Source organism: Phaseolus vulgaris, chromosome 5 (genome assembly GCF_051622355.1).
Source record: "Phaseolus vulgaris cultivar YP4 chromosome 5, ASM5162235v1, whole genome shotgun sequence".
NCBI lineage: Eukaryota > Viridiplantae > Streptophyta > Magnoliopsida > Fabales > Fabaceae > Phaseolus > Phaseolus vulgaris.
In genome coordinates this window covers 3,117,997-3,139,962 of record NC_143502.1, presented here as the reverse complement: position 1 = coordinate 3,139,962, position 21,966 = coordinate 3,117,997, and the positions used below count along the sequence as shown (strand labels likewise).

General features: G+C 33.7%; 2 protein-coding genes across 3 annotated transcripts; one reads left to right on the top strand and one right to left on the bottom strand.

The window, feature by feature from the left end:
* Positions 1-3,859: 3,859 nt before the first annotated feature.
* On the bottom strand, positions 3,860-5,535 carry LOC137834838 (isoliquiritigenin 2'-O-methyltransferase). Its single transcript, XM_068643047.2, has 4 exons — positions 4,982-5,535; positions 4,548-4,861; positions 4,387-4,451; positions 3,860-4,297 (listed from the first exon to the last, which is right to left on the bottom strand). The coding sequence occupies exons 1-4, from the start codon at positions 5,407-5,409 to the stop codon at positions 4,004-4,006; spliced, it is 1,101 nt and encodes a 366-aa protein (XP_068499148.1). The 5' UTR covers positions 5,410-5,535; the 3' UTR covers positions 3,860-4,003.
* Positions 5,536-8,295: 2,760 nt separating this feature from the next.
* Positions 8,296-13,004, top strand: LOC137834839 (RNA-binding (RRM/RBD/RNP motifs) family protein). 2 transcript variants are annotated; one of them, XM_068643052.2, is made up of 3 exons: positions 8,296-8,413; positions 10,736-11,197; positions 12,494-13,004. In XM_068643052.2, exons 2-3 carry the CDS (start codon positions 10,754-10,756, stop codon positions 12,644-12,646), a joined length of 597 nt encoding a protein of 198 aa, XP_068499153.1. In that variant the 5' UTR covers positions 8,296-8,413; positions 10,736-10,753; the 3' UTR covers positions 12,647-13,004. The 2 variants fall into 2 exon arrangements, with proteins under 2 accessions (XP_068499153.1, XP_068499151.1); XM_068643050.2 differs by having other exon boundaries at positions 8,308-8,413; positions 10,736-11,212.
* The last annotated feature ends 8,962 nt before the right edge of the window (positions 13,005-21,966 follow it).

Here is a 21,966-nt window from a genome sequence, read left to right as displayed (position 1 = left end):
TAACTTCTTGTTTGCAAATACAAACAAGTTATCATAAACCTCATAATTTCCCCTTTAATTCCATAATGAAATTCTCAATTCACTTAGTTCTTAACTTTCCATTAATTTGACTCTTTAACCATTACATTTGACACTTGAAATATCTCCTTGCTCATGCCAGTTTCAACCAAATATTTCTTCTCCAGATGATACACAAACTTGAAATCTTACTCCCTTAATAACTTCACCAATATCTTTTGTCTCATGTCTAGTCTCTTTAGATCAAACAAATATATAAGACTCTTACAATATTGAATGTATTTAATCAACCTCTTATAACAATAAATTAAATCCACATAAAATTTTTGTTTCCATGCTAGCCATGTAACGACATCATTACTCGCTCTTACTGATCATATTTAGATCTATATGTTGTCTTATACGCATCTTCACTTTTTACTTAGAGTTTTGGATACTCGAATCTCATGTCTACATGGAAAACATTGACGCTTCATGCAACTTGATCCATCATACTATTATCCCTCAACAAACTTGTTTATCTTTCAAAAATCCACACATAATCTAGATTCCTCGTCCTTCTTCTTCACCAACAATATTGATATTCCTCATAGTAGCATTTATACTATCCAAAGCTTCTTACAGCAGCTAGTTAGATTTTAACTCATTCAAAGAATAAAACATGATAAACAATCGGTTGTTTACACGAAACAATCGGTTGTTTCTATCAGCAGCAGCAGAAAACACTTTTATATCCGAGTTTTTAACATTTTGTGCAATATCAGACAAAGATATACAAGAACCAATAATACTCCCCCTATTTATCTTCACAAATAGACTTTCACATGTACCACAAACAGATTTAAGAGAGATTATTAAGATCAAGAATACCTAACTCATTTCTTAAGAAGAAAAACCTCTCTTTTGGTAATGGTTTTGTGAAGATGTCAGCTAGCTGCAGTTTGGTCTCCACAAACTTCACTTCACAGTTCCCATTGCCACTAAAATTAGAAAAGTTTACCTTGACGACCTACATTGAGGTCACTTTACACACATCTCATGTACCATCCCCCAAAGAAGAACACTTAACTCAAAATTTTGAAAATTTGTTCAATATGCTAATAGTTGGTAGCAAATCACCACTTATTGTTACATGCGTCACCACTTACTGTGACTAAGTACATTGACACTAAAAATAGAAAATTTTATCTTGACAACCTCCATTGAGGTCACTTTACACACACCTCATGCACCACCTGATGGCATTTTCATGAAGTTCTTCTTGAATCAAAGTAGAGCAAAGGGGCGGAAGCACTGGATGAGGTGAGCAAGATCCTCCTAAGAGTGGTGTTGATCTTGTAGGTGCATGTTAAGTGTGGGTATTGGGTGGTTCGGCCAGCCCAAGGGAAAAGATGAAGGAATTGAAGTTTAGAGCCTAGGATTCTAGGGAGAAGCAAAGTTTGACACAAAATGGCAGCATAACTTTACTCACAATAAACTTGAAAATACAAGGTGTAGGCTCCTCCTTTTATAGGCTAAGGAGGACCATAATGCAACCCTAATGCTAGCCAAATGAAATGTAAATGTGAAGCACATGGGTGCACATGGCACATGGGTGCACAAATGAGCACATGGGGAGGGGTGTGTCTAGTTTTTATGCTCACCCCCCTCCATGGGCTTTCTAGACCGGCCTTGGTAAGTTTAGAGGTTTTTTTAGAAACTCTAAGTTTACCTAGGTTGGTGTTTTAGGTGCCAAAATTAATTCTAAGAAAATTACAAATAAAGTTCCTATGCTAATTTTGACAAGAAATTAAAGTCTACTCTACACTAGAGTTTATGGCATTTGAACATGTAAAAGAACGTCTTCTTGGATCCTCTTGGCCATAACTCTATGGTTGGCCCAAATCTACCCTTTGTTGGGCTTGCATGTGGGCTTGTGCTTGGGCCTCTTCCATCACCACCCACCAAAAAACACTTTGCTCAAAATTTTGAAAATTTGTTTAATATGCAAAAAGTTTATAGCAAGTCACCACTTATTCCTACATGGGTCACCACTTACTTGATTAACTACATTGACACTAAAACTAGAAAAGTTTACCTTGACAGTCACTTTACACAAACCTCATGCACCACCCCCAATGAACAATACTTAGCTCAAAATTTTGAAAATTTGTTCAATATGCAAAAAGTTGGTAGCAAGTCACCACTTATTCTTACATGAACCACCACTTACTGTGACTAACTACATTGGCACTAAAATTAGAAAATTTTACCTTGACAACCTCAGTTGAGGTCACTAACACACACCTCATGCACCACTCACCATAGAACAACACTTAGCTCAAAATTTTGAATTTTTTTGTTCAATGGGCAAAAAGTTGGTAGCAAGTCACCACTTATGGTGACTAATAAATTGGCACTAAAACTAGAAAAGACTAGCTTGGTGACCTCTATTAAGATCACTTTACACAAACCTCGTGCACCACCCACCAAAGAACAACAATTAGCTCAAAAATTTTAAAATTTGTTCAATGTGCAAAAATTTGGTAGCAACTCACCACTTACTGTGACTAACTACACTGACACTGACATTGATACTTTAAAATTTATTCAGTGTATAGAAAGTTGGTAGCAGGTGATCACGTATTCCATCAAAGGTCACCACTTCTTGTGACTGACTTCATTCATATTGAGATTAGAGTTCTATAATCTCATTGTTAAAGTAGTTAGTTAGTCGCAACCACATTAAGTCGTGACTTGTGTAGGAATAATGGTGACCTGCTACCAAGTTTTTGCATGGTTAAGTAATTTTAGAAAATTTTAGCTGTGTTGTTCTTATGTGGAATGGTGCATGAGGTGTGTGCAAATAAACTTTAGTGGAGGACACCAAGGTACAATTATCTAATCTCAATATCAATGTAGTATGTCAGACTATGTGGTGACCTATGTAGGAATAAGTGGTGACCTGCTACCAAGTTTCTGCACAATTAAGTAATTTTAGAAACTTTTAGCTTTGTGTTGTTCTTGTGTGGGGTGGTGCATGAGGTGTGTGAAAATTGAATTCAGTAGAGAAAACCAAGGTATAATTATCTAATCTCAGTGTAATATGTCAGACTATGTGGTAACCTGTGTAGGAATAAGTGATGACCTGTTATCAATTTTGGAGCAGAAATATGTTTTTCATGACTAGTTCACAGGAATTTGTTTCTTATTTTTATAATCATAATAACAATTTATATAATAAAGTTTGAATTTTTAGAAAATTAATGTATTTTTACTTTTTAAAATTGTGTTAGAACTGTACTAGAATTATTAGAAATCTAACCAATACTTTTTGGACACTTCACGAATACTGTGTCCTACAAGTGTCATACGAGTGTCGGTGTTCGATACGAGTATCGGACACCGACACGCCATTTAAGAGGAATGTCCGAACTTGATAGCATGATATTTCCGTCTTCACAAATAGTATTTCCCTCAATTCAAACACATCATTAACACTTTTTATTTTTATGACAAAATTTATCTACTTCTATGTCTTGAATTTTCACGTTTTCTTTTACCTTGTACACCCTTAAATACATTAATTTATCTTTTTTTGTATTTTTCGTTTTTCATCACAAAGAAACGAAATAATAAAATATAAATAAAATATCAAATATATCAAGAAGGAGTTTTTTGACAAAGAAAATGTAATTTACTCTTATGAAAATGAATAAGAGTAAATTTACATTTTTTTTATCAGCAATGAATAAATAAAATTAAAAGGATACTTCAGGGGTATCCCAACCCATTACAGTAACCAGAAGTGAACTTCCTATATCATCCACAAAAGAAACTCTCCTTTATGATTGGAGCAGAACAACCTTAAAGTGAGAAAACCATACCCAAAAATATAACCAACAGGTTATCTCAAAGCATCATTCAACTTTACCAAAACACTCATAACCGAGGCCACCTACATTCACCTCGCCAAGCGACGATTTACTCATTCACGTTACATATGTTATTTATAAAATTCCATTACTCCTAGAACAGTGAAGGCACGAGAAACAACTTTGAAAGAAGAAAATTGAGAAGATTGGCATAAATTCATGAACTCTTTCTCTGTTCTTTCACTTCCTCCATCAAGAAACATGAGGTTATCAAAGCTAGTAACCATCTTATCTGCTTCAGTACAACCAATTTCTTCGGGCATTATGAAATCCACAACAACCACCTTACCATTTTCTGGCAAAGCTTTGTGGCAATTATTCAGAACTCTCAAACAATTTTCATCCGACCAATTGTGCAATATGCCCTAAAATCATTAACCAACCACACAAAAATGCTTATTAAGATCATTGCATATGGATTAACTTAATCACAGTTACAAGTACCTAGACTAACCTTCAATAGTATGGCATCACCCTTTGGAACACTTTCAAACATGTCTCCTTCAACATGTTCAATTCCTTCATGAAAGTAAAAGTTTGAACTCATTGTAATTAGTTATATATGAGTTTTTAGGTTACCTTATTGAGTTGGCTAAAGTAGAAAAAGAGATATACCTGGATAAGGTGGAGCTTGTTGTATTACTTGTGGAAGATCAAAATTGACACCCTTGATGGAAGGATATTTGGAGATTATCATATTCAAACTTTGCCCTACTCCACCTCCAACATCGATAAGCAGTGATATTCCTTCAAATCCAGTGTACATTTGAAGTATCTTTGTCATCTCTGCTGTGCATATATTGGCCATTGCTTGATTAAAGATATGATTCCATGGTGGATCAGATTGTATGCCTTCATAAATAGGCATTCCATGAACTTTCATGTATAAACCATTATCACAGTCAAGAAGTACCTCCTTGAAATTAAACCTAATTCACATCAAATACAACAACTTTATTTTCTCATATTTTACTACAATAAGCTAATTATGAATGAAATGAGAGTAACTAGATTAACGTAAATGGTCTGCATGTAGGAACGTTACTTACAATGCCTGAACGAGCTTTGGATGGCTCATAAACTTTGAGAAGAAGGCCAAAGAAGCAGTGGCTTCAGCGTTGAGGAAGTACTTTCCAGAAGGTGAAAGTTGAAAGAGTCTTTGGAGCTTACCATCTTGATTTGCGCGTGTTGAGCAAGTGAGAAGAGAGTGACTTGCAAGAAGAGACAGCATGCGATCAAGCCTTTGGGGTAGTTTCTTGTGCTGAAATGGAAGTTGAGAAGCAATCTCAGAAGCTGACACGCCAAGTGGGGTTTCTGTTGTTGTTCTTGTTGTTGCCTTGGCAATCATCTCAAACAAGTTCAGCTCAATGGCAGCATTCAACACAGCAGTGTAAACCATTGGGCTGAAGCTTAGCAGCATAGCAGATAGGCATGGATCATTTTCTTCATCTTTAGTCTCTTCACACTTAGAATCCATCTGCTTTATGGTTTATGATTTAGGGTTTATGGTGATGAGAAAGAAGATGCAGATGAAGATGAAAGGATATAAAGCTTTTACATTATCATTGCATGTAGATGAAATTCTGTCTCACATGTTTGGCTGTGTTTTTGCTGAGGTTGTGGCATGGACGGAGAAATCTTGAATAACAATTTTGTATATATATATATATATATATATATGTTTTGTGTTATTATAGTTAGAAAAACACTGTATTCTGCAGCTGATGCTGCTACCTGGTATAAAATTATTGATATAGAAAGTGTACAAATGCTTTTGTATTTGGCCAGCATGTCTTGTTTTGTGGCTTTATATATGTGAGGATCACATCATATTCCATAAACAAAATCACAATGTTCTGGCCTGCCATTTGTGCCAAGTGTGTCACTTTCATCTCTTTAGCAGTATTTGTCACTGATTGCTTTTGGTGGTAGATTTAAGAGTTTTAAAAATTAGTTTTTTGTTGTTCTTTCTTGTAATTTTTAATCAAAGTAAATTAATTAAATGGTTATTGTAATGTATAATTAGTTTAAAGCTTTTATAAGAGAAAAATAGGATGTTCTGCAGGAAGAATATGCTAAAGTTCATGTTAGGTGTGTACATATATTTTTAGATGGTAGGTGTTAGTTAATTTATAAGATATAATTAATTATTAGAATTTTCTTTTGTTATTTTAATTGTTTTGAGGCATTTTGTTTTCTTAAAATATAAGTTAATTAAATGTATGACATGATTTATTTAGTTTTGTAAGCTTAATATATGTAAAGAAAGTTATGGAACAACTCAAAATCATTCTATAACTCAACAAGAACCTAATCTATCCTTTTAAACATTCTTAAATTCAAAATACACAATAAAAATAATTTAACATTTCAACCCAAAATGACCATATACAATTTTAACAAGTCAAAATAATTTCTAAATTAAAATCTAATCAAGAGAAAAAAAATCTAAATAACAAGTCAACTACTACACAATATGATGAAATTGTGAAAGAGATGAGAAACCAAATGATAAATTGAGAGGAAAAAAAAGAAAAAAAATATGAAGATAAAAGGATTGAAGAAAAAAAAAAGCTAAAACATGAAAAGGGAAAAAGATTTTAGAAAAATGAAAAAAGTGCATCTCATCCAAAGATTTTACAATAATTTTTTTAATGATATGTAACTGAATATCCATTTAATTTCAGAACACGTGTTTTTTTATAATTTATTGCTTTTACAAATAATTATAGATATATTATATAGTTTTGTATTTAAAAATTCATATGTAAAACATTTAATTAATATAAAGACAAGCTTCTTTCTCTTTATATAAAGATTTTAAAAATAGTACAGCAATAGGATAACGTCTTTGCACTAAATTTTGTAAAAACAACCAGAAAATAAAATGAAAACATATTTTACACAATATCTTTTTATTAGATAGATGTATTTTTTATGAGACATTATTTTTTCAAAAAAAAAAATCTAAAACTTTTACTAAACAGCTTTTTAACATAAAATTTAGATTAAAAATAAAAATTAACAAACAATCTTTATTTTGTATTTAAATTCTTGTTTTACCTTTAATTTAAAAGTGTATAGATAAATAAACTAATAAATATTGAGCCACCATTTCATTTTCGCATTTCTGTAGAAAAAAGCAAAATGAAATAATCCGTTTTGCTTTATTTGATCAATTTTGTATGAAATGCCAAACATGGTTCTTATTAAGTAAAAAACCAAAATCGAGAGGTCCGAAACTATATACTCATAGAAATGGAACATTGATATTAAAAGAATTAATTAATTTCCAAATGAGTTTATTGTTACAGAATTAGCAATTGTAGTTATCACCATTAAATTAACATTAAAAATAAATCAAGAATTAATTATTATCCTTCTCATTATATTATTTGAATAAACTGTATTTTCCATTGAAAAAAATATGTATAAAAATAAATTAGAAAAAATAAGCACGAATTTATTCTTTGAAATTTCTCGTAATTCATAGACTATTAATTTTGTTTTGAATGTAGAAAAGAGGCCCCGGTTACAATACAATTTGATTGAACTTTGGCCTTTAGAAAATCGAACTTAATTTAAAGAAATCACAAAAATTATTTTGAAGAAAAGTTACTTAAAAACCCAAAACATTTTTATAAAAAATACAACACTTTTCCTTTCTTTGGTATTAATTAGAATTAGAGTTATATTATTTTTCATCCATTCTGTGTAAAATATTCATTTTCTATATATTAGTATTAGAGTTTTCATTTTTTATTCATATAAACTAAAGTTGAATAACCTACACTCACCATCCTAAGATTCCATGAAAATTCACATTTTTTTTTTCATTCCTGCATTTTAGACTCATTTTGGTTGTTTAATACCAACATCCTTTATACATTACATAAATATTTTAGTTGCTAGAAAAAAAATACTATAACAAAATACTTTTGTTAGAAAAAATACTATTTATTTTATATTAGAGGATGAAAAGTAAAAGAGTGAAAAAAAAAGAGAGAAAAGAAAATTATTTAGACTAAAAAACATAAATAAGTAAAATATAATTGTCCATTATTAGTATTTTATTTATTATTATTATTTCAATAATCACTTTAATCACACCATTAACAAAAAGTTCAATAAAGTATTTCAATTTTAAAAAATGTAATATTATCAAATTTTCAATTTTTAGTCATATTATTTATATGAATAAATAATATGATAAAAAAATTCATATAGTAAATCATTATTAATTTATTAATGTGATTATTTACACAATAAAAAGTCAATAAATTTAATTAATAAGTTTAACCATATTAAAATTAAATATTTTTGTTTTTTTACATAATAATTGAAAATAAATGGTGAAGAAGTTTGTGAGGGATAAATTAAGGAAGAGTGAAGAAACCAGTTCCTTGGAAGCCCTGCCAAAAAGCAATCGCAGCGAGGAAGGATTCAATCAACCGTCGCAGACACGCTTTTTATGCTCCTCGGTTCGTTTCTTCTATCTGCAACATTTTTACTCGTTTCAACTGCATTTAGCCACCAATGTTCATTGTTTTCACATATCTCTGCTGAGCTTGAAGCCTTTTAGGTTTCGTATTTCTCCTTTCTGTTAAAATCGTGGATTAGTAGCTTCGCACGTACTTGTTTTGACTTTTTCAATTTTTTTGCTGGTTCGTGCTTTTCTTGAGAACGTTCTATGTTTCTTTAGTGTTAAGTATTATTATGATTACTATTATTATTATGGTTTTAGGTCTGTGAGTCTGCGGCATCAATGTTTTGTTCGATCTATTTTGAATACTATTGTGTATGTTTGAAAGAGCTTGTTTTCAGCGCTAACAGACTCTATCATAATAGCTTATTGATTCATTCCTGCGTTGTTTTTGGCTTATTTCAATAAGCTTTACAATAATATAGCTTGCAATGACTTTTGTGAAAATAGTTTTTTCTCGTTTTCTTCTGGAATATAAAAAATGAGTGTTTATATTTTTATCGGATTGACAAATATTATGTTAGTTTTATGTTAGCTTATACACAAAGTGCCTATTTCCTTAATTAAGGTTTTTATCCAAACAGGCCCCAAAACCAGGGTTTTATATAGTATGCTATAGTGTAAGTGTAGTGCCCATGGAAGCTGTAGCAGACGGATAGTAGCGGTATGTTTTGATTCTAAAAGAGCCCCTAATACTACTGTCTGGGCATGGTTTTGGAATTTCAATTTTAAAAAAAATATTTTTGCTTATAAAATCAATGTCATTTAGTTTATCTCTTGAGCCTGCACAAGGGTGACGGGTATCTCTGCCTCTGGTCTCTGTTATCTCCTGGAACTAAGTCTCTTGGAGATCACTGCCTCACCCTATCTTAGGTGGCCTCTGCTTCTCTCGTGTTGGTTTGGCAATCTCTGCCTGTCACTAAGAATTTTTATTGTTAATTGTGAATATCATCATTTTTAGGTAATTTATTTTATCATTTTTGAGAATTTATATGTATATTGTATATGATATAAACAATTTTCAGAATAGCAAGCAGCTATCTCATAGGGCTTTTTGGGACTGGTCTTTATCCAGGATTTAAAACACAGCCTAAAACTTGCATCGAGATCCTTTTACCCTTAGCATTAAGTTCACCAATCAAATGTGTGTGGATGGTCTTCTAATGTTAACTTACGTCCATTTAGTATGTGTTATAAAACTAATAAAAGACCATTTAGTATATGTTATAAAACTAATAAAAGAAAACTCACGTGTCTATCATTTGACTGGAGAACTTGATATGAGAAGCTTGATCTAAGTTTTGTCATTTTAAATACTATTTTTGTCTTATGTAAACTTTTATGGCAACCTTGGTTTTATTCCCTAGTTGTTCGCGTGAGAGTTCTAGTTTTGCTCCATGGTTATGTTTGAAAAATTCAGGTTGTACTCTTCAGATGATTTTAGGTTTTGAAAGTTTGAGATTTTGGCTTCTTGAAGTGGATTTTGGGATCTCTCATGGATGATTATGATTTACCTGATGCCATTGGTGTTGCTCTGCAATGCCTGAAACTGTTTACTTGATGACATTGGTGTTACTCACTAATGCCTTAAACTTGTTCTTTTAAAGTTGTGGTTGGAATTGTCTCCTTTTGGCTTCAATCAATGGGATTTGGGAAGCTGACATGCTGTGCTGATGTCTCCTTTATAGCAGTGTATTCTGTTTATTTGATGAGTTGAGCTCTACAACTTGAAACCATCTGCTGTTTATGTGCTGGGAAAGCTAGCACATAGGTTTGTAGGTGAATTTTTTTAGATTTGAATAATTTCTTCTGATTGGTTCCATCTCTCTTGCAAACTGGAGCCTGATTCTGCATATCATCACTATTAGTAAGCAAGTGATGTTTCATCTGTAGCACATGCTGGGGAATGGATCATATGTAATAATGAGTTTCTTTGTTGGAATTTTAACAAGATTATAACAAATTTTTTGCATCCTAAACACAGATGTTGTTTCAAACAAATGTCATTTTTGTGTGTTTTGTACGATTAATTTAATTCTATATTAGCTCATTCTTCTGAAGAAAGTTATATTTATCTGGTGCTGTCTTTTGATACGCTGAAATATATTATTATATATTATTATGTTTTTCATTTTAGAGTAAATATTGTTTTTGTGCCCTGTCAAAATGGTCAATTAATTTAACTATCTGTTGAAAACTTTGAGCCCTCCTACCCTGAAATAACTTGCCTTGGTATGGGATTAAAATGTAGCCATTCTCTTCATGTTTTTTCTATTGTATACCCATTTAGTTACCCTATGTTTGAAATTTGTGTTCTTAGGTTTTATTCACTTGTTGCATGGAATCGTCAGCAGAAGAGTATTCTGCATTTGAACAGAAAGTTAGTAGGACAGTGTACTTTGACAACCTGTCACCACAGGTCACTGAATCTGTGATAAGAACTGCTCTTGACCAGTTTGCCACTGTAAAAAATGTCAAGTTTATTCCCAACTACGTTGGACCTAGCAATCTGCCGCAATGTGCGTTAGTAGAATTAGATTCTGCCAAAAAGGTCAAGGAAATTGTATCAATGGTAGGACATTATTCTTTTATGATGTCTGGGATGCCACGGCCAGTGAGGGCTCAGCCTGCTGTGATGGAAATGTTTGATGATCGGCCAGCAAAGCCTAACAGAAAGTTAAAGGTACGTTGGTTGAAGTCAACTGAACCTGATTTTGAGGTGGCGAAAGAACTAAAGAATCTTACACGCAAACATGCTGCAGAAATAGAATTTATACGCAAAGTAAGTTCATTCCTGGTAATAATTTTTCTGTAGCTCTTAGTACTATTATTATTCCAATTCATCAATTTGCTGAGTATGCGTCTAGGAGTTTATGTGAGGAACATCTCTTTTCAAATGATTTTTTTTTATTTGCAATGTTCAAGCAAGTTTCTGGTGTCCTGTTAAATGCATGCTTGTGTCAAGCTGTCAACATTTTTGTTACAGAAGAGTAGTTAGCAGTAGTGTTAAGCATTTCTATAGTGAGTGTGTGATATTTACTAGTAAGTAACTTTGTGGGGACTTACTGGTGGAAATTGTGCTGTAACAAGTGATCCTTAATTCTTATCCGCTGTTAACACAACCTTTATAGATTAAGATGTAAAGGAATTTATACTGAAATTGAAATAACAGAAAATATCTTATACAAAGACGTTAGAGAAACTTAGGGATGGAAAGATAACCTGTCCTTATTAAACATGCCATAAACTTGTAGAATAAGACTTTTGTTGTTTGTATTAAACATACCAGAAACTGTGGATTTTTTTTTCCTGATGATCTGGAATCAGATAAAACTGTTTCAAACATTGGTTGATTTGTTAGTAAGTGTGTAGGATTGGCCCTCCTTGTTATGTCTTCCATCTTAACTTTAGTTGCTATGTTCTTTCAGATTGTGATTTGAACAATTTATTTACGAAGAAAGAACATATCACCACTGTCTAATGTAATGCATATGCATTCTTTATAATCCCTACATCTCTCAATATGGAATTATTACTGAAATGAAAAACTCACGTGTTTATAATGTGATTGTGGGAGAATCTTGAAAGTTAGTTTCTTTGAAGTATGTTTATAATTTTTAGTAAATTAAGATCGAGGGCAATGCTTTTTGCAATGGTAAGATTGATGTGCACTTTTACGGTTAGGCTGCAAAGATCTAACCTTCCAACACCCCATTTGATAGCAGCCTAGGGAAGAAGTTGCCTGTATTATAATATTTTCATGTGCTTTAAATCAAATGTGGATACCCCTGTATTCCTTGTTTTATCCTTCTGGTCACACTTTTTATTTATTTGTTTATTTATTTTGTTGCAATGATAGCAGTAAGGTTTGAACACAACACCCCCCATAGAAGACTTTTTTTAGTACGGAAGGCCATCTTGCTAAATAATCTTCTCTCTCTTCTATCAAAATAGTGGCCGAAACTATTGCCCACTAGTAATCATAAAAGTGTTCGATAATGTCTATGACATATGTTGAGCGATAGCATAGCATTAGCTTATTCTGAAGTGGGTTCTGGGTGTGTTTGTGTTTGTTCAGCTGCAACTGGAAGAAGAAGAGAAGCTTGCAAAGCAGCAGGAAGAGACGCTTAAAGGGCATTACAAAAAGTTCAAGATGATAGATGGTATTATGGCTGATAAAACTGCCCATCGTTTGGCGAGAATATATAATCTGCATGTTGCAGATGAATGAAGGCTTCGTTTCGTCTACAATTTATGTAAATATAATTTTCTTTTTTTTGGCTGGGATCAAGGCTTGCTGCTTCTTGCTACCACTACTGATGGAGCTCAGTTCATAGATGGTATATAATCACGCCTAAAGATAATCTTTTGTTTCGTTTTCTTTTGATTCATAGTGGGTGTTAGTTGATCTTGGTTTGGAGTGTTAGTAGCCTCCAAAACATTTTCCTTCTGAAAGAACTCCATGAAGTGAATGCTTGGGACCCAAGTTCCGAGAAAAAGAAAAGTTTAGATAATTTCTTCAAATTTGATACAATATTGGTTTGGGAAAGCTTGGTGGCTGGATCATGAGTTGGATCATTCATGGTACATTTCGTTCTTGTCTATTACTATTTTTTTTTGTTATTCTGTTGTTTAAAACTTATACACCTTTCTTGATGTGATTCCAATAGCCACATAGAACAAGATTCTTGACACTTTGAGGAATCACCTTGAGCTGGAAAATGTAGAGGCACTTTCTTAGAAGTTGGATCATAGTTCTAAGATCAAGAACTCACCAAAACAAGTACCAAATCCCAAACTCATTTGGATGAACCAAATATTGTCAAATTGAATCAACAAAGGAGAAGGAAAAGAACAAACCGAACAGAATTGAACTTCAAAACAAAAGAACCGAACAGAATTTAAAAACTAAACAGAAAATAGGTGCTGGAAAATTAAAGGAACCGAAACAAAAACAACTCAAAACTCAAGGCAATAAGAACAAATTGAAGAAGAAGAAAGGAAGGAGAAGAGAATGCTCATGAAGATGGAGGAATGGTTGGATGATCACGCCACTAGAAGAATGGATGCTCCTAGATGAGTGTGGAAGCCGCCACTTGAGGAAACCATGGTCCTTCAAGATAAGACTAGAGAAGAAGCTCAAAGCTCTCCAAATGCTCACTCCAATTTTGAGTATAGTTTCTTTAGATAAAATTCAAATCTGAATTTTACAAAGGAAGCACCTCTATTTATAGCCTAAGGTGCTGAAAAATAGGTGGGAAATTTCAAATAAACTCATTTGAAATTCCCACCAAAAACAAGTCACATGGGAGGTGTGACCTTTTTCTACTATGACACCTCCCAAAAACTACACCTACACCTATCTACTAATACACCCCCCTAAAGGTCCTATTTAAAACCTAAAAGATGCTATAACAAAAGAGGTTTCTAAGGTTTCCCTCTAAGCACCTTCAACTAAAGACACTACAAAAAGAGAAAATAAATGTCCTCTTGCTCCCAAGGCTTTGAACATGCTTCTTGTAATCCTTTGAGGTGGACTTTGACCTCCATGGGCATCCTCCATTTGTGCCTCCACCTCTTCTTGAGCTTGATGAGTGGCCTCCATGTTCTCTTGGGCTTGATCTCCATCATACTCCCCGAGTTGGAGAGAATTCGACCACGAATTCTGGAGACCTACAGAAAAAGGAGTTAGATCGCTGACATTAAAAGTATGACTACCTAAGAATGTATCAGGCATATCTAACTCATAAGCATTGTCATTAATCCTCTTGAGGACTTGGAAAGGTCCATCCCCTCGAGGCATTAGTTTGGACTTCCTTTGAGTAGGAAAACGATCCTTCCTCAAGTGAAGCCAAACCCAATCGCCCTCATCAAACAACAATGCTTTTCTCCTCTTATTGGCAAGTTCAGCATACTTGCCAACCTTCTTCTCAATTCTCTTCTTGATGTCTTTATGCAAAGTTTTCACAAAAGAAGCCTTTTCATCCCCATCTTTGCACAAGACATCGTCAAGAAGGGGAATAGGAAGAAGATCAAGAGGTGTTAGGGGATTAAACCCATAGACCACCTCAAAAGGAGAATGGGAGGTGGTAGAATTTACTACTCGGTTATATGCAAACTCAACATGGGGTAGTAAATTCTCCCACACTCTAGGATTCCCCGAAATAAAGCATCTCAATAGTTGTCCCAAAGTTCTATTTACCACCTCGGTTTGACCATCGGTTTGTGGGTGGCAAGTGGTAGAAAATAAAAGCTTAGTTCCAAGCTTGCCCCACAAGGTCTTCCAAAAGTGACTCAAGAACTTAGGATCTCTATCGGACACTATAGACCTAGGAATCCCATGCAAGCGAACCACTTCTTGGAAGAAGAGGTTTGCAATGTGGCATGCATCATCCACTTTGTGGCAAGGAATAAAGTGAGCCATTTTTGAAAAACGATCCACTACCACAAAAATGGAGTCCTTTCCCTTTGATGTCTTGGGTAAGCCTAAGATGAAATCCATAGATATATCTACCCAAGGCATTGAAGGGATAGGAAGAGGAGTATAAAGACCATGGGGATGCATTTTAGATTTAGCTTTGCGGCAAGCTATGCATTTATCACACAAACTATGAACATGTTTATGCATATGAGGCCAAAAGAAATGTTCATGCAACACATCCAAAGTTTTAGCAACCCCAAAATGTCCCATTAAGCCCCCCTCATGAGCTTCTCTAACAAGAGATAATCTAATAGAGCATTGGGGAACACAAAGACGTTTTCCTTTAAAAAGAAAGCCATCTTGAATAAAAAAATCTTTGTGTCCTCCCTTAAGACACTCTTGATAGAGGAGAGAAAAATCAAGGTCATCATGATAAAGTTCCTTAATGTGATCAAAACCAAGATATTGAAAGGTTAAAAGATTTAGCAAGGTGTATCTTCTAGAAAGAGCATCCGCCACAATATTTATTTTGCCTTGCTTGTGTTTGATCACATAAGGAAATTGCTCAATGAATTCCACCCACTTAGCATGCCTCTTGTTAAGTTTGTTTTGGCTTTTCAAATATTTAAGAGATTCATGATCACTATGTATCACAAACTCTTTGGGAAAAAGATAGTGTTGCCAAGTAAACAAAGCCCTAACAAGTGCATATAATTCCTTATCATAGGTGGAATAGTTGAGATGACTTCCCTTCAATTTCTCACTAAAATAGGCTATGGGGTGGCCCTCTTGAAGGAGAACAGCCCCAATACCTATGCTTGAAGCATCACACTCAATCTCAAATGTCTTAGTGAAATTAGGAAGGGCCAAGATGGGAGCATTAGTCAATTTTTCTTTCAAAGTATCAAAAGCATTTTGTTGTGCTTCTCCCCAATGAAAGACCACATCCTTTTTCACTATGTCATTGAGTGGTGCGGCAATGGTACCAAAGTTTGGGACAAATCTTCTATAGAAAGAAGCAAGCCCATGAAAACTTCGGACCTCATTCAAAGATTTCGGTGTAGGCCACTTTTGAATGGCCACCACCTTGGTTTTGTCCACATGGACCCCTTTACAACTCACAACAAACCCTAGGAATTCTATATGATCAAGAGCAAACATACATTTAGCAAGGTTAGCATACAAATGTTCCTTCCTAAGGGTTTCCAAAACTTGCCTAACATGCAACCTATGGTCATTCAAAGATAAGCTATAAATGAGAATGTCATCAAAGTAAACCACAACAAACTTACCAATGAAAGGTCTAAGAACATGATGCATGAGGCGCATGAAGGTACTTGGTGCATTAGTTAAACCAAAAGGCATAACTAACCACTCATATAAACCAAAGTTGGTCTTAAAAGCCGTCTTCCATTCATCACCCGGTTTGATACGGATTTGATTGTAGCCGCTTTTAAGATCAATCTTTGAAAAGATTTTTGAACCATGTAATTCATCCAACAAATCATCTAATCTAGGTATGGGATGCCTATACTTAATGGTTATGTTATTTATGGCCCTACAATCCGAACACATTCGCCATGTGCCATCCTTTTTTGGCACTAAGATGATAGGCATAGCACAAGGACTCATGCTATCTTGCACCCACCCTTTTTCAATCAAAGCCTCAACTTGTTGGCGAATTTCCTTGGTTTCACTTGGATTGGTCCTATATGCGGGACGATTTGGTAAAGAAGAGCCCGGTATCAAATCAATTTGGTGCTCAATCCCTCTCAAAGGTGGAAGGCCATTTGGAGGATCTTGAAACACATCTTTGAACTCTTCTACCAAATTTTCCAAGCAATGAGGACTATCAACAAGTGTTTCTATGCTAAGAGTTCTAGGGATGGCTAAAAAAAGAGGATGATGAGCCACTATTTCCCTTTCAATGTCACGCCTAGACACAAGGAGTGTAGGCTTAGAACTCTTATCTTTTTTATCTTTTTTATCTTTTTCACTCTCCCTCTTTTTCTTCATGATAACTTGGTCCTCATGGACTTCTCTTGGAGAGAGAGATTTTAAAGTAACCTTGTGACCATGGAATTCAAAAGATAATTTGTTGGTAAAGCCATCATGTAAAACTTTTCTATCAAATTGCCAAGGCCTTCCCAAAAGAACATGAGTGGCTTCCATGGGCACAACATCACATAATACCTCATCTTTGTATTTTCCAATGGAGAAATGGATGAGGACTTGTTTATTAACAATTATTTCTCCTACTTCACTAAGCCATTGTAATTTGTAGGGCTTTGTATGAGAGATAGTAGGCAATCCAAGCTTATCTACTACTCTTGTACTAGCCACATTTGCACAACTACCCCCATCCACTATCAAGGAACAAATGTTGTTTTGAATAAGACATCTTGTATGGAAAATATTTTCCCTTTGACTTTCATCAAAAGGTTGTGAAACTTGTCCAAGAAGTCTTCTCACAACTAACAAGTCCCCTTCAAGTGGACATTCACTCTCTTCCTCACTAGATGCATGAGAATGCAATGAATGCTTTGAAGAATCCGAATCATGCTCACTAACTACAATGCCCTCATGCATGTACATACTTCGTTTTGAAGGACAATTTGCAGCAATATGACCATAACCCATACATTTAAAGCATTTAGTGTTAGATGTTCTAGTGGGAGACTTAGGTCTAGATGTTGATGGCTTAGATTCCTTGGGTTTGAAAGAAGAATCTTTGGAAGGATGTTTTGAAAAAGAAGTTTTGTTTCTCCAAGACTTGGAGTAGTATCCATTATTGGAAGCATTTTTAAAAGAGTTTTTCTTAGCAAGTTGGGCTTCCACCTTCATTGCAAGATGAACTAAAGAGCCCAATGATGAATACTCTTGTAACTCAACAATGTCTTGGATATCCTTCCTAAGACCACTCACAAACCTAGCAACCATGGCTTCTTCACTTTCTTCTAATTCAATTTTAAGCACAAGCGTCTCAAGCTCCTTATAATATTCATCCACATTTAGCGTGCCTTGTTGAAACCGTTGGAGTCTCAACATGAGGTCTTTCCTAAAATGTGGGGGCACAAACCTAGCGCGCATATGATCCTTTAAAGAGTTCCAAGAGTCCACGGGAGGACCCTTGTGATAGATAATGTCCTTTACAATCCCATGCCACCATTTCATGGCATAATCACTAAACTCTAGGGTGGCTAGCTTGAGCTTATGCTCATCTTGGATCTCATGGATCTCAAAAATTTGTTCACACTTAGCCTCCCAATCTAAATACACATTTGGATCACTAGAACCATTAAAACAAGGTAGTTTGACCGAAGGAAGCTTGGACTTTGCATCATGGTAGAAGCCATTGCCGTAGTGAATTCTTTCCCCTTGGTGATGATGTCTTTGTCCATGGACTTGGGGTGGAGGTCTCCTTCTCCTATGCTCATCTTCACGGCCAACATCATTTGAAGAAGCTCTTGAAGATGGTCTATGAGAATGATGTCCATCATGGATAGAAGGAGATGGTCTAGTTTGTTTGACCTCCATCTTTTGCAATTTCTCTTCCAACCTTCTAATTGTTCTTTGAGCTTCATGTAATTCACCAAGAATTGAAGCTTTGGAAGGAGAATTCTGCTTGGAGGATGCATCACTTGAAGATCCAGCCATTTGTAATTAAAAAACAGCAAACACACAAAACAGCAAACAAGTTAAAAATTAGCAAAAACAGTGAGCTTTCCAATTGAAACTGCCGAAGTGAATTTAAGGCTGAAAAGATATCACTCTCAAAGAAATAATGTTCTTGCACCAATCTGATCTTGAGGCCTTGGAATCCTCAAATGAAATATGTCAAAGCAAGCACACCAATCTTAAGAGCAAACCACCACAAAACCAATGAAACAATAAAGACAAACAAGAAAAGGTATAAGCAAGGAAAGGTAATTGCAAAAGGAAAACTATGTGTAAGACAAACTCAAAGAGTAAGAATGAAAGACAATCAAGAAAATAAAGAACTCAATGAGAAAAGTAGGCACACAAAAGAATACCTAAGGAAAAGCACTAGAGTAGATGAAGAAAACAAAAAAAATTTAGCTACTGGAAATTTTTTTTAATGCAAACTGTGTTTGATATTCACTGATTTAACTGGAACGTTGTAGAGCGAACTGGATTATGAAATTTATACCACAGAAACTTCAAGATGTTAACTCAAAAATGGCACTGGAATCAATTAAAAACAGTAAGCCAATTGAGAGAAATAAATTTTTTAAAATCACTGCCAGATTACCGTATTTTTTTCGGCAGGAATGTACACTTTTTTTATTTTATTTATCATTTTTTGTGTACTTCATATTTTTGAATGATTCTTTTTTCTATTCTTTTCTAACACTTTCAATATCTCAAATCCAGAATTTCAGAATTTTACAGTACGTAAATCAATTGCAATAAGGAAAAACAGTAAGCACTTTTTTCAGAAACAGAGGAATCCTAATAGGAATAAAAAAACAGGATGATGAACTAGCAAAGACATAATAGAAAATGATGTATTGGAACTTGTATAGGTCTAGAATACAAGTATGAACTCAATGCTAAAAAGAAAATGCTCAAAGGATCAACATCAATTCAGAAAAAAAATATATGACACCAAAGCAAGAAACAATCAAAACAATAAAAGTACTACTAGAAGTAATGACATATATGGAATAACATGACTAAGACAAAACTTAACAAGATTCAAAAATTAAAAGACACAACACAAATTGTAACAAGTGGAAGGAAGCTTAAGGTAAACTCTAGGAAGGATAATGCCATTCCAAAAGAGCAACCATACTCATAAGAATTATGAGTGCCATAAACCTTTCCACAAACACTTGGAGCAAAAGAAAAACAGCAAGAATACTCAATTAAAATTCTAAAACAGAAACTTAAATTGCAAGAAAAATTAAAGAGCTCTTGAAATAAAGTGCACACAACTCAACAATTAAACAAGAATGAACCTAAGACTCATGATACCACATGATGTGATTCCAATAGCCACATAGAACAAGATTCTTGACACTTTGAGGAATCACCTTGAGCTGGAAAATGTAGAGGCACTTTCTTAGAAGTTGGATCATAGTTCTAAGATCAAGAACTCACCAAAACAAGTACCAAATCCCAAACTCATTTGGATGAACCAAATATTGTCAAATTGAATCAACAAAGGAGAAGGAAAAGAACAAACCGAACAGAATTGAACTTCAAAACAAAAGAACCGAACAGAATTTAAAAACTAAACAGAAAATAGGTGCTGGAAAATTAAAGGAACCGAAACAAAAACAACTCAAAACTCAAGGCAATAAGAACAAATTGAAGAAGAAGAAAGGAAGGAGAAGAGAATGCTCATGAAGATGGAGGAATGGTTGGATGATCACGCCACTAGAAGAATGGATGCTCCTAGATGAGTGTGGAAGCCGCCACTTGAGGAAACCATGGTCCTTCAAGATAAGACTAGAGAAGAAGCTCAAAGCTCTCCAAATGCTCACTCCAATTTTGAGTATAGTTTCTTTAGATAAAATTCAAATCTGAATTTTACAAAGGAAGCACCTCTATTTATAGCCTAAGGTGCTGAAAAATAGGTGGGAAATTTCAAATAAACTCATTTGAAATTCCCACCAAAAACAAGTCACATGGGAGGTGTGACCTTTTTCTACTATGACACCTCCCAAAAACTACACCTACACCTATCTACTAATACACCCCCCTAAAGGTCCTATTTAAAACCTAAAAGATGCTATAACAAAAGAGGTTTCTAAGGTTTCCCTCTAAGCACCTTCAACTAAAGACACTACAAAAAGAGAAAATAAATGTCCTCTTGCTCCCAAGGCTTTGAACATGCTTCTTGTAATCCTTTGAGGTGGACTTTGACCTCCATGGGCATCCTCCATTTGTGCCTCCACCTCTTCTTGAGCTTGATGAGTGGCCTCCATGTTCTCTTGGGCTTGATCTCCATCATTTCTTTTCTAATCAAATTGTGCAAACCTGGTGAGTCAAATTGTTCAATCCATTCAGTCTTTTAATTTGGTTCCAGATAATAAAGAGGCAATTATGGTATAATTGAATTGACTATTTCGATATTTTGGTCGTCATCTTTATTAACCTTTTTTAAGTGATGAGTTGTCTGTTAACATATCATTTATACGTATTTTTTTTAAAGTATAATGTTCAAAGACAACAATTAATCAATGTCATATAAATAATATTGTTTTTCTCCACTTAAGGTTTGCACTCGTTTTTCTGTTGAGCATTTCCTATTTGGCGATAAAATTAAGAAGTGGAATGATCTGATCGTAGAGAAATCCTATTCTAGCATTTAAAGAACAACTTGTCATAAAGAAAAAAATATTTGTAAAATGAAATTGTTTGAATTTAAAAAAATGAGTAAAAAAGAAGTAAAAATGTTGTAATAGATTTGATTGATGTGATAAAATAAATTTAATCATATATTAGTATATTTGGAAAATAATTTATAAAATCAAATTTTAAAAATAATTTAATACGATTTGTTTTAAAATGTAAATTTAAAATAACAATTATTAGAAATGTTAATATATAAAAAGTTATATTTTAAAATAATAATAAATAAATAAAACTAATTAATTTAACTTTTAATATTAAGTAAATAATTTCTATTAATATTTATTTATTATTTTAGCATTTATTTAAAAATATAATTATTAATGGAAATCAATTATATTAGGTTAAATTTAAATGTATAATTGATTATATATATATATATATATTATATTATATTTTTATACTATGTATGGTCGATCTTTCTTCATTTACGCGATTTTGAGTGGAAAGTTAAAATGTTAATTTTTTTTAGTAACATGTTTACTTTTTTATGCTTTTTTCTCATTTATTGTTGAACAGTAAATTGTATGACAAAATTAAAATTTCTATGGGGACTAAAATAAGAAAAAAAACCTTATTGGTGACTGAAAGGAAGAGAAAAAACATTACACATGAGAGTGTTACTTGGTAACAGTTATATGAGATGCTGAGATTCATCTGTGATATTGATATCTTCTAACAAATAGTTTATGAACTGGAAATCAAACCTTTGACCACATTATTGCTTAAGAAGATAAAGTTTAAATAGG

What these genes read in the sequence shown, in the direction of transcription:
- LOC137834838 (XM_068643047.2), bottom strand. Translation starts at nt 5,409, where the DNA reads ATGGATTCTAAGTGTGAAGAGACTAAAGATGAAGAAAATGATCCATGC. An exon ending in ACAAGCTCCACCTTATCCAG is followed by an intron (nt 4,452 to 4,547) that starts GTATATCTCTTT and finishes ACTTTCATGAAG; the next exon opens with GAATTGAACATGTTGAAGGA. An exon ending in GTGATGCCATACTATTGAAG is followed by an intron (nt 4,298 to 4,386) that starts GTTAGTCTAGGT and finishes TAATGATTTTAG; the next exon opens with GGCATATTGCACAATTGGTC.
- LOC137834839 (XM_068643050.2), top strand. Translation starts at nt 10,754, where the DNA reads ATGGAATCGTCAGCAGAAGAGTATTCTGCATTTGAACAGAAAGTTAGT. An exon ending in GCAAAGTAAGTTCATTCCTG is followed by an intron (nt 11,213 to 12,493) that starts GTAATAATTTTT and finishes GTGTTTGTTCAG; the next exon opens with CTGCAACTGGAAGAAGAAGA.